General features: G+C 39.1%; 1 protein-coding gene across 1 annotated transcript in view; it reads right to left on the reverse strand.

Annotated features, from left to right (window-relative positions):
* Positions 1-13,118, reverse strand: part of LOC113112675 (sodium/potassium/calcium exchanger 3) — a 90,780-nt gene that overhangs the window by 50,049 nt on the left and 27,613 nt on the right. The window contains exon 2 of the mRNA XM_026278441.1: positions 7,516-7,656. Coding sequence (XP_026134226.1) covers positions 7,516-7,656 — 141 coding nt within the window. The remainder of the gene's footprint in view (positions 1-7,515; positions 7,657-13,118) is intronic.

The raw sequence follows: 13,118 nt of genomic DNA on the forward strand, positions 1-13,118 counted from the left end.
TGTAGAAGAACAGGTTGGACTAAGTGTGGGACTCCAGCAGCTCTTACGGGAGTGGGACCAGATTGAAGTAGGCCAGGATGCCCTGCGGAGAATAACCAGAACCGAGGGGCATATGGGTGAGTCCTGTATCCAGATCTTGGTTCCCAGTGCCCAAACGAAAACTCTGTGGCAGGAATACCACATAGAAGGTGGCCATCCTAGTGCGGAGAGAACACTCTCCCTGCTGAAGAAGCGCTTTTTCTGGCATGGGATGAGACGGGACTCGATTGGGTGGGCTGCTGAATGCCCTAGGTGTGTGGTGTACAAAGCAGGCCCCGAGGTAAGAGCACCTTTGGTGCCCATAGAGACTTCATATCCATTTCAGATGGTAGGCATTGACTTTTTGTCATTGGGTCGTCCAGGAGACGCGCATCCCTATATTCTGGTAATGACCGATTTGTTTTCAAAATACGCTCTTGCAGTGCCCACAAAGGATCAAACCGCTGCCACTACTGCTAAGGCAGTATGGAAGAACCTGTTCCAGGTGTATGGGAGCCCGGAGTATATCCTCTCGGACCGCGGAGCGGCCTTTACTTCAGATTTATTTCAGCAGCTTTGTCTCTTGTATGGATGCCGGATGAAGCGTACTACGGCGTACCATCCGCAGGGTAACGGAGCCTGTGAGAGATTTAACCAGACACTCCTGAAGCTGCTGGGAACCTTAACAGATGAGGCACAGTTCCAGTGGCCATCGAGATTACCTGCCCTTCTTCAGGCGTACAATAACACTCCACATGGTACCACTGGACTCACTCCTTACTATGTTGTTTTTGGAAGACATGCAAGGCTCCCAGTAGATTGGATTCATGAGGCTGGGCCGGTGACCAAGCGACAGACCCTTAATGGGTGGGTCCAGTCCCACAACCAGGTACTTAGCCAGGCGTACAAAGTAGTCCAACAACATACATGGCAGAGGCAGCAAAATGATAAAGCTTGCCGGGATCAGAGAGCCAGGGCATTGGACCTCCTAGTTGGGGAGCGTGTTCTCCTTAGGCACTTCCGTCGGCGAGCCCATGGAAAGCTGGCACCTCGATGGCGACCAACACCCTTTGTGGTAGTTTCCCAACTGCGCCCGGGCCGACCGGTATACCTGATTCGTCCAGAAGGTGAGGAAGGTCCTATTCGTACTGCTCATAGGAATAACTTGCGAGTGTGCCCAGTGTCTTTTCCACAGCTGCCAGCCAATGAACCGGCGCAACCCATCCAGGAGGAAGGAATATCTTGGCCACAGGGGGGTAGTAACCACCGTGGATACAGACCCCTGGTATTCTGGAGCCCTCGGCCCCCACCAGTACCGGAGGTAACTGTTCCAGACCCTCCACCACACTTGGAATTACCTCAATTAGAGGAGGTGGAGGCCACTAGCAGCGACCCTGACTCTCAAGGGAGGCCCAGTACAGCCCTTCAGGTACATGATGGTCCCACAGAGATGGAATGTCCACCATCAGAAGCCCCTGCAGAAGAGTCCCTAGGGCCACGTCACTCCCAGCGATCTACACAGGGCACCCGGCCATTGAGGTACCAAGTGGTGACATAGTCGGGACGACTTATGTTAAAGTGGGGGGGTAGCTGTCAGATGGGGAAAATGTAAAGTGGGTTGAGGGATAGTATGGCTCCCTTGTAATGGGTGTGTTTTAATTTGATTGCAGTGTAGTGTGCAGTGTCAGTGTGTAAAGATATTGAGCACGTGTGATGTGTGTTTATAATGAGCACGTGTGTTAATGTGTTTTGTTGGAAGCCTACTGTGGGTGTGTAATGGACTACTACAGGTGATCCCCATTGACTAAATGGCTGCCACACCTCCTTATCATTATAATCATAAACTTATAGCTCTATAAAAGGGACGGGAACTTACGATGCAGCAGGGGAGTCCGAACGCTGATCTATCTTTCCTATGCGGGTGCTCCTCGGCTGGCAGACAACACGATTGATCGAAGATACGAGTAAACAACGCACGCAAGTATTCCTATAAAGGGACGTTCTTTTTTTCCTTTCGAAATCCATTGCTTGATGCCGATGGTCTAGCGCTCACTGTGGTTGCTTTGCTGAGGACTTCCTTTTTGCTGATTCTTTATAGGACAGAAAGTTGCCAAGCCACACTAGAGACAGGCCGCCTGCTCGACAGCGCAAAGGAGTGGAAGGCGTCATTCCCATCCTGGACAGGAAAGTAGTTTTTCTGCACTCGTCCAGGAATGAGAGTTTGAGCTCTGTTGCGGTTCTGTCTTTTATTGATTTGCCATATTACTCCTTGTTTGGGTCGGAGAAGATACGTTGCCGGTGGTGAAGACGTTTCCGGGATTCCCCGCTCTAACGCGTCTGCATTCGGCCACGCCTCCAGGGAACCCCTGTGTCTCGCTGTCGCCACGCCCTCCCTTCTCCTCCCCCGGCGTGGGTTGACTTAAACGGCCAGCTTGAAGAGCAATCTGGCTAGCTGTTGTTTGGGAACAGATCTTATTTTATTTGTAGAAAACTGTGTATTTATTCATTGTGGCAAAATCTGTCTTAGTTTTAGTGTGTGAATTATAAGGAATAAATTGGATTTTAAGGTTTCTAAAATATCTGTTTGGCTCTAGTTCCTGGGATTCTGTTAGTGTGTAGAGGGGTATTTCCGACATGAACACAATATAATGAGATAAATGATGATGATGGCAGAGCAGCTCTGTCACAGCAGGACATGGCAAATGCAGACACTTTCATTAACAGTGATTTGATTTTATAGGTTAGCAGTATTTTTTTTTTAGATCAATATATATATTTTTTAATTAAATTACTATATTGAAGTATTTAAAACAAAGTACATGAAAATTAATACCAGTTGGTAAACATTTTGGGTAAAGTTAATTTTTGATATTGGTTGAAAATTTATAATCCATTTTCATGGCTTCCAGTCAGTCACTGTTATTGCTTGAGCAACATTAAATGCAGTGTGACAGACAATAGGAGTTGCTGGATGAAGAGAAAATTAACAGCTCATTAGCTCCAGTAATCAAGCTAACGACGGGTTGCCTGATTATTCTGATGCATTTGTGAATATTCAGGAAGTGCCGAGGAGGATCTGTGCACAGGTAGAACTCCTAAAGATTAACGGGAGAACACATGAAAAAATAAATTACTACATTTACATTTATTCATTTTAGCAGGCACTTTTATTTATTATATTTTTTTAACCAGTACTACACATACACTAAGTATGAAAGAATGCTGAGAGTGCCCAATAAAAGAACAGAAAGAGACATCATACATTGTCAGGAATAAAATAATTATAATTCATTAAATAATTATTAAATAGTATGATAATTAAAACTTTTTAAATATTACTATTTATTTGAAGAAAAATACATTAAAAAAAGAAAATACAATTTAATAAAATACAGTGCTTTCAGATTAAAACTATGTTATACAATATTTCTTGTTACGGCAAAGCTGAACTTGTATGTTTTACAGTTTCCAGTGTCACATGATCTTTCAGAAATCATTTTAATATGCTGATTTGGTAAAAGATACATGTATTAGTATGATTAATGTTGAAAACAGTTGTGCTGAGTTAAAAAATAAATTTCAATTGAAATTCCAAATACAATTTTTAAATAAATGCTGAAAATATAAATATTAAACAGAATAAATGTCTTTACTATTACTTTTTATTAATGAATGCGACTTTGGTAAATAAAGAATTACTATTAAGAACAAAACAAGGTTTGTTTTGTTGTTTATTCTATGACACCAGAATAGGTCTCCAGTCTGAAATATCCCAAATTCTGGATTTGCAAATTTCTTGTTTGCAGCCTAGAGACTAAAACCTTGGTTTGGGTTATCACTTTGTCAATCATTGTAAATTCAGGAATGAGTCTTGCATTAGGACATTCATTCATGCATTTACTGTAAACAATGTTGTTATTCCCAATTTATGTACGTGTAGTAAAATCTACGTTTAAATATCAGGATATGAGCCAGACTTATTCTCTAGTGTAATGTGTAGAATTCTAGCTGTATGAAAGGAAGAATAGTTTTAAACAGTAGAGTAAGGAAACCCTCAACCTGTGCCAAGGCGCCAGGCTGGTGTTGGAGACGGGTGGGGGAGCGGGCATCTGGACACGAGCGAGATCTTAAGAGTACAGCTCACTCTTTCACGGCGAGATCAAGGAGATGTTTGGCAAGAAACACAGCCTCCTAAAACACCAGGATCCCACTTGGAAACATTCACCCAAATCCGCTCTCTCAAAAAAAAAAAAAAAAAAAAAGAAGAAGAAAAAAAAAATAACACAAACAAAAGCAGGCAGGCCATGCTGTGTTACGGAAGCAAAGCTGCTCCCTTTACACCTCCTAACAGCAGAGCTGGGTCGTTACACACTGAGCTCACTGCAAAAACAATGGCTCCCCATGGAAAGTGCACTGTTTTATTTCTAAAATCATAAGTTTTGCTCTATCTCACCATCCATAAGACTTGACATTCCTCTGTATTCACTGCAGGGTAAGTGTTCCCTGTATGGATGTGTGGCTTCTCCAAATAAATATCAATACAATAATTTCCACAGTTAATTTTACTTTTACTTTTTTGTCACTTGTTTATTTTTTAATTTTTTTAAATTGTCTCAATTTTGAATATACACTAACATTCAAAAGTCAGCGTTTAAGAGGTCAGCAAGATTTTAAAAAATACATTAATACTTTTATTCAAAAAAGACTTTAAGAAAGTATTACATTTACCATATTAAACTGATAGAAAAGATGCCCTTTTCCAATAGATTGTTATTTTGAAACCTAATGTTCATCAACAAATCCTGGAAAAAAAAGTATTTTCACTAAAAATATCAAGCAGCACTACTGTTCTCAGCATTGATAATAATAAGAAATGTTTCTTGAGCACCAAATCAGCACATTAGAATGATTTCTGAAGGATGATGTGACTCAACTGGTGTAATGATGGCTGAATAACTTTGCCAACATAATAATTAATTATATTTAAAGATATATTAAAATAGAAAATAGTTATTACAAATTTAAACAGAAACAATATTTCAAAACCAGGGCCGTCCTCAGTGTTGTGGGTAACGCGTTACAAAGTAACGCGTTAGAGTACTCTAATTACTTTTTTCCTGAAATGTGTAACTTAACGCGTTAGTTTCGTGCGTAAGTAATCAGTAACTTCGTTATTTTTTTTAAAAAGTAATCCGTTATTTTAAGGAAAGGAAAATCCCGACTGCAGCCTGCTTTTTTTCAGACAGTATGCCTAGGTCTACTGTGCCACCTGCGGATGTATCAGTGGAGCCGAAGCTCTGTGATCGTAAAGTCAATGGCTGTGATGCGTCTGTGCCCTGCGCCTGACCCTGTGTGTGTGTGTGGTTTTTTTTTTTTTCGAACTCCCGGCAAGATAGCAGAGAGGACAGCGTTTGGTTTATGGAAGTACGCACATTATTTTCAATTTGTCAACGAAAAAGAAAAGAACATAACGGTAAAATGCACACTCTGCGTTGGTGAAAAGCTTCTGTCGACCGCCAAAAATTCTACCTCAAATTTAACGCTACGTTTTAATCACTACTTTAAAGAGTAAATGTAAGAGGACTGTGTTAAAGCGAATTTAGGCTTGTGACTGTGAGTGACACTTTAATAATAATTAGTTCGGCTATTAAGCGATTTGTCATTTGCCTGTGTGGCGGTAAAGGATTTAATTCGGTTTATTATCATTTGTTTGTTTGACAGGCAGCTGTTAATTTCTGTTAGATCGTTGGCTGGCTGGTTGTTCATCATTTCTAAATGGATTTAAATCTGCAAGCCTGTTTAATGTTGTGTTTACAAGTAAGCATACTTGTACTTTGATAACTGCATTATTTAAAGTTAAAGAAAAATCAGGAGTTATCTTGTGGTGCTCATAATATACAGTAGCCTAGGCTACCCGGGCTGGGTAGGTGCGAATTTTGATTAATAATATGTTCTGTGATAATAAATAAATAAAACGCCATGTGGAATAGCCTATTATAGCCTGACTGTCTTTCCTGTTATTGTTATCCTGCAGTGTTAATTTAGTCGGATGTCTGACGTTATTCATTGTCGGGAGTCAAGACTTCTAGGTGCATTTAAAGGGGCCGGGGGCTGTGTCTGTCATGTGTGAGCCACTGCAAACGGCTTTTAATTTTTGGTAACGCATGAGTACTCTACGCGTTACTTTTATGAATAGGTAACGCTGTATCATAACTGATTACTTTTAATTGATGGTAACGTTGTAACCTAACTAACTACTTTCCAAAGTAACTATACCCAACACTGGCCGTCCTTAGCTGACGTGGGGCCCGGTGCGAGGTATGGAGCCCTGTTCATAACATTACTGTATTAATATACTGCATAATTTTTCTCAACACTGTCCAAATACTTTTTGGTGCCACTATATAAAAGTTCCATGTATGAAGTTCCTGACAACAAACAAACTGAGCAGAGAAGTGGAATCAGATACTAACAGTGTGCTGTAGTAGATCCCAGCCACAGTAAACACATTGCAGGAGGAAAGAGTAGAGCTTAGTAAGAAGACAGAGATGGTGAATCTTTTGACCCACACAGTATCGATGACCCCTTTGTTCATCCTCGCCTCTCTCTCAGACTGGTTCTAATTGGCCTTTTCACAATAGCCAAGAGTGTGGAGCATGGTGTAGCCCAGTGCATTGAATTACACAGAAGAGCTACACCAACTGTGCAAATAAACAATGAATAACAATGAGGAAAAATTATGAGGAACAGATTGGAAATGTCACATTGTTTATACTAATTCTGTCAGAAATTACAAGTTGGTATAAATCAGTTTGCCATGAGATCTTGTAGGCTACAGACATGAACCAAATTCAAAATCAAACTCAGCTGATAGAGTCTTGATCTGCTGACTTTTCTTACAGCACCAATATTTTTCATAAGCCCTAATGTCTTCATTGGGTGACCTTTCTGGTTTTCACCTTGGCCAGAAATCTACTGTTAACCTTTGAACTGGTCACTGCTCGTGGGTTTGAAATACACATTATGTTCTCTAGCCAGCGAGCCACAAGAGAAACAATAGCAAAGTCTGTGTCAGCGAGATTACTCACTCCCATGCAACAAAAGAGTTAGTGTCTGACTTACTGATGACAAGAGAGTCCTGATACAGGACTAACACCTCTGTGGACTCACAAACCAAAGGAGAACAAATAAAAGAGGATATTTCATTTTAGAAAACACCACTTGATCTTTAAGTTCGTAGAAAATAGTTCACAATCCAATACACATCCCAATAGGAAAATTCTACCCTCAAAACAAAAAAAAGTTTTTCAGATTTGAAACCTAACATGACTTCTTGCTTAATCATATCAAGGTGTTGTTTCCATTGTGACATTAGTCATCTGTCATGCTTAGTTTCTTACAAACAACAATCATTTTCCTGTTTCATCTGTGCTGTTGAAGCAAAAGAGCTGGTAAGTTGTGTGAGGTTTTACGTGTGTGTGGTCCTAAACCTCTTACCAGGTGGTGTGCAGTTCTTTTCAGCATTGGGCCCAACCTGCACCTCATCAGTGTAGTTGCTGTCAATGCCAAAGTCCTGCAGCAGCCTGCGACTCTCCCACATCTCACTATCTTCAGCTGAGAGACTGGAGATGCCATAACCTGCAAAACACATGAAAATATAATCTCCATTAATCATGGCAAGATTTACTTACATCGGACATGTTTTGGTTGCAAAAGATATGACAAATTCTCATATTAGACACAAAGGGCCCACTTCCAAAACAGAAATAAATACACAAATTAAAATAATAAATTAAATGTCAGAATATCTGTAAAGTATTATCTAAAAAATATGTAATGTCTATTAAGTTGCCACTTTTCTGCCTCTAATCTGCCAATTTACACTACCATTTGGGATTGGTAAAATGTATTTATGTAAAAAAAATGTTTTAAGAATAATTTTATTTTCGTGCATTCATTAGATTGAAAATATAGTAATACAGTATTGTGAAATATTATTACAATTTAAAATAACAAATCAATTTAATGTATTGGCTGTGTTTAAACAAATTGCAGTGATATGCATTTTTCCTTAGTTCACTTAAACTGCAAAAAAACTACAGTATAAAAAAGAATGCAGATCAGTTTGTACAATACACTGAATAATTTGGACAGCATAGATTCCAAACACACATTTTCACATGGAAAAGACAAAGACAGTATTTTAGTCGGTCAGCCCTCTTCCATACGTATTCTGTGTGACAGCATTCACATTTATTAAGTAGTTGCTTTTACCCATAGACCTCCGACAGACACACTTGATGTGTGTAGATGACACTCACAACCAAAATTGAGTTGAAATGGATAATGAAACATCTGCTTTACTAAACATATAAAAATGACTGATGGCCACTGGTAATGTATGGGCCCTTAAATGTGAGAATTCTAGTACTATCGATCTACTATTATCCAGAGTTATAATACAAACTAAAATTCTCAACACAGCTGAGTCTCAGTCACCGATGTAAGTTACGCTCATCACAGTGTTGGTTTGGGCGGGTTGGACAGGTCCAGCCCAGTATTACTGTGTGATATCTCCTGTTCACACTGCATTCACAGGGACACAGTGAGTTGGAATGTGTTACATACTGTTAAACTCTCACAGGCTCCACTTCTCATTTGTGTTACTGAGAGCAGCAGACCCCCCTGAAGTCTGCTGGCAAATATTCATGAGGGCCGTCTGTGGTGGGGAGTGAAACCGAGGTGTAATACAAGTGACATCACGTGGCGAACGCTCCTGCGGCAGCACCTCTGTCCGGGCTAGTCTGGGCTCGGAGGGAGTGATTAATCTGGCAGTACTGTCATCTGGGTCGCTCTGTCCTAAAGCGTCTCTGCCCTTACTCTACTCCGCTTAACCGTCTTCCTGCACTATACTCTTTTCAGAGCGCCGACCCCCATTTTCCGCTCTAGCTGATATAAATAAAACCTTCATATTTATAAAAAATAAAACCAAAATAGCACTCACGATAGTTCTTGGGGGCAACATGGTGCATTATGACGTGAGTCATTTTGACATTGTGATGCAAACAGCGATACATAACTGGGATATGGTTGTGAGGAGAGCTTTAGAACACCCTGTTCTTCTTCTGCAGTGATAGGAAACTTGAGTTTGTCTTCATCAACAAAAAGATAATAAAAGGAAAAACTGATCCAAGCACTGACATTCCTAGTGGAAACTGTTCAATAATTCATTGTTCCCTGAGATGTCAAAATAATCATGCAGTGAAGCGCAGACGGTTGTGACATTTTTGGAAAATGTGACACCTTAGCGTCTTCCTTGTGGTAAAGAGACAGCAGCAATCTGTCCAGGACGTGAGAGGTGAGCAAGTGAAGCAGAAAACTGAGCCACACAGACACTTCATTGGTATATGACCCCTTCATCTTTCAGAGGGGAATTCATTGCACCGTTAATTTGAACACACTGTCTCTATTGTTTTAGCACCCGATTCACTAAATGAATTATGGTAATTAGGTAGCAGGACAAATGTGCGCTCAAAATCTATGCTGATTGCACAATGCAATTCTTGATTTTGTAGGCCAGTTCTGAGTATTAGGTTGTGAAAGATGCATTCAAAGTCCCTTTCGGCAAAAGTCATTTCACTCTGCAGCCATTATTGCAGCTGTTTCAGGCATGATAGAATAAATTATATCTATCTGAATAAGGAAATACTGAAATGTATCAAAAACTTCACAAGTAAATAATGTATTTCAAATCAGCTACAACATTTGGCATGGACTACTGTATACCATGAATGCTATTTATCATGCTCAAATAGCATTTAAAAATGCTTATTTCAAGTTGGTTCAGTCAATGCGTATGTGCAGTCCCAAGCGTGTGGCTCAGGACACTGACTGTTTCTATGGGAACTGGAGTTTCTAACAGCAGCTGCAGTGATGCAATGAGTTTCCCAGTTAGCAACTTTCTCTTTTTTGTTAGAAGGCGGAATTTATTTAGATGTATTGCACACTTTTTCCTATTACTAGTAATCTGAGTAAATCTTGTTAAATACATGGTCTTTACATGGTGGCCATCGCCTACAGGTAGGAGTAGATTGCCTATAACTGAATGTTGAAAAACAGATTGATTCAGTATTTCAAATCAGCAATAAAATGGTACCAAAAATAAATCAACATGCTGAAATTTATAATACTCAGTGATTGTTAAAGTGTGCTTACACATCCGTCTACTTCTGTATAAATCATTTGATTCTATTTTTGGTTTAATGTCAAATATGGTACAACCCAATTTAGAACCTGGTTAAACTGGACTATGGGTGGTTAGTGTATAAGGCGTTGTTGTGCTGTTTTTGCACAGTAAGATGCCCCGAATGTTATTTCTCAATCTCCAGAGCTAAAACACAACTAATTAGCAAAGCATATAACCATGTAAGTTCCATCCTCAAACGCATGTTAAAGAGGAAAGTTGCAGTTCAATTAGAGTGAGCAGAGCTCAGGTTCATTTTACCAGCTTCATTGGAAATATTGTATTTCTTTCTGACATGCTGCACAGATATGGCATTACCTATATAGTGAGCCAGAATGCATGCTGCACACACACATGCGGGAGGAGGCAGGAAGTTACTATGGAGATGTGACGTAACCGCTGGGACCCGAGGAGAACAGTGACGACATCACGCTCAGATGAACATGGCTAATTGCACACAGAAAACACATCAGTACACGTGCAGAGGATTAGAAAAAACACATGAAATTAAGAATCTCTTAAAAACATCTCTCAAAAAGAATATTGCTTTTACATTACATTCTACATTAAGTGTCACTGGATGCAACTGTAATTCTCCTTAAACATTTACAGGATATTAACAGAAGAAGATATGAGATACTCTACAGAAGTATTTTAGGCATTTCTAAGTAATGAATGTAAGAAGTCTCAGCATGCAGCTGCACCAGAGAGCCCAAAGCACCTCTGCGAGAGACCCCATTAAAGAGACAGCCCCTCAGTGAGATCTGAAAATGCACATGTGGTGACTTATGGATTATTATCCTAGTGGTATACAAATGCATAACTTGTAACAACCAAGCTTTACACACCTTTTGACCAAAGTCAGCTTTCAAGATTTTGAGCTGTTTGAGTTTGAGATTAATATTTCAGTCAAAGGCTAAATAAAAACTGTTTTTTATTTTATATACTTTAAAATGTAATTTATTCCTGTGATGGCAAAGCTAAACTGCTTAATATTATTGTGCAAATTTTTTGTGGTGATTGTTTTTTTCAGGATGATTTGATGCATAAAAAGAATTATTCAATAACTAATTAACTAATATATATACACCCACATTTGTCATATCTACAAAGACAATACTGTGCATGTCATAAAGCAAAAAGCCTCTAGCATGATGTTAAATTACCAAACCCCAATGATAAACATGCCTTAAATGCTCAGAGTTTTACAATAAAACAGCATAAAAATTTAGCTGAAAGACAAGGACGCATAATGGCGAAGGACCTCTCACTGCAAATAAAGAGCTGTAGGTGCTTGTCCTGATGTTCAAATTATTTCACAGAGAGCAAACATGACTAAAAAAGATTATGCAACTTCACTCTTTTTACTGCAGTGCTATTTCAGGGGTAGCTGTCTGCAGATGCAAAATCTTGAATGAGGTCAAATTACAAAATAAACTATAAATTAACAGAAAAGTAGGACTACTTTAGTGTCACTCGATGCAATTGTCATCCAACAATAATGCTCAATAAAGATTTACTAAAATATGATACTGAAATGGGAAGCATGATTAATGGAAAGGGTCTTATTTATTTCTCATTAGTATTTTACTCATTTCTAAGGAATAAATAGCAAGGCCTATAGGTGCATATGCGCCAAAGAGAGTCACAGAAAGTATTTAGTTCAGTAATTTAGTTCATTTCTCACTCAAGCATACACTGGTCACCTTATAGGCAAACTAGTTCCCACATAGCAAACTGACTTGGCCTAAATGTGGCCTCAAGCTGGCCCTGCTGGCCTCCTGTCGGCAATTGCATGTAACCTTTCGGCCAGAGCTGGGCCATGTGTGGCAATGATGGTACGGTGTGGAAAACAGTAAACAATATGAGCGCCGTTTGTTGGTAGGTCGGAGTGTGGCCCAGATCATTTCAGTGATCACGTGGCCCAAATCAGGCTATGACCTGGCAGCATATTATGTGACCCATGATAAACAAGATAAATACAAAATTGCATGATACTAATAGTTAAATGATCACATACATTTTTTATGAAGTGTAGTATTGATTATAGTCTTTGAAATGGCAAGTCAAAACTTGAGAGAGTTTAAAAAAGAGAGAGATTTTAACCATTACTATGTGATATTTATTTGGTTTACCATCGGGTACATCATTTTTATTAGTATGCTGTCATGCACAAGCATTGAATAAAATTATCATGAGAGTATTTTATTTTTATTTAAATCCTGCATCCATGTGATGCTTGGTGTGATGAACAGATCCAAATTCAAACCATTCATCGGCGATATGTATCTCCTTCCTCTGTAGCTATAGTAACAATTCAAAAACGTGCCATTAAGAAGTTTTACAAGAAGTTTTACAGCAGTGATATCAAACGCTCATTGGCTATCACCGGTTCTCGTCATAGATTGTGACATGCCGTGTTTACGGTGATACGTGTTTCGAATAAGAAAAGCACGCCTTGAAAGAGTGGATCGTGATAGTATTTTCAGCATTTAACAACTTAAATTATGCTTTGCTCCTCACACTACTATTATTTTCTGCCATAGGACTGCTACTGCAATGCATCGTCATTTGGACTACTGTGATACTGTGTCTTTGACATATCTGCAATAAATTGTATACTTTATACACTCACTCTTTATTGGTTGATTTGTTCTTTATAAAAATAAAACATTCAATACAATATTTTTTTTATTGCAGGGTTACATGATTTGTGGGTTTTAAGTCTGATTTTCTATTCAGTTTAATGTAGTTTATTTGTCATAATTTGTGTCACAAAAATTAATTACCAAAACATGCCACAAAAGAATAATGGCGATTATAGTAATACACAATTCAATAATATGAAATATTAAGA

The sequence above is a fragment of the Carassius auratus genome, chromosome 13, assembly GCF_003368295.1.
Source record: "Carassius auratus strain Wakin chromosome 13, ASM336829v1, whole genome shotgun sequence".
In the NCBI taxonomy this organism is placed as follows: Eukaryota; Metazoa; Chordata; class Actinopteri; order Cypriniformes; family Cyprinidae; genus Carassius; species Carassius auratus.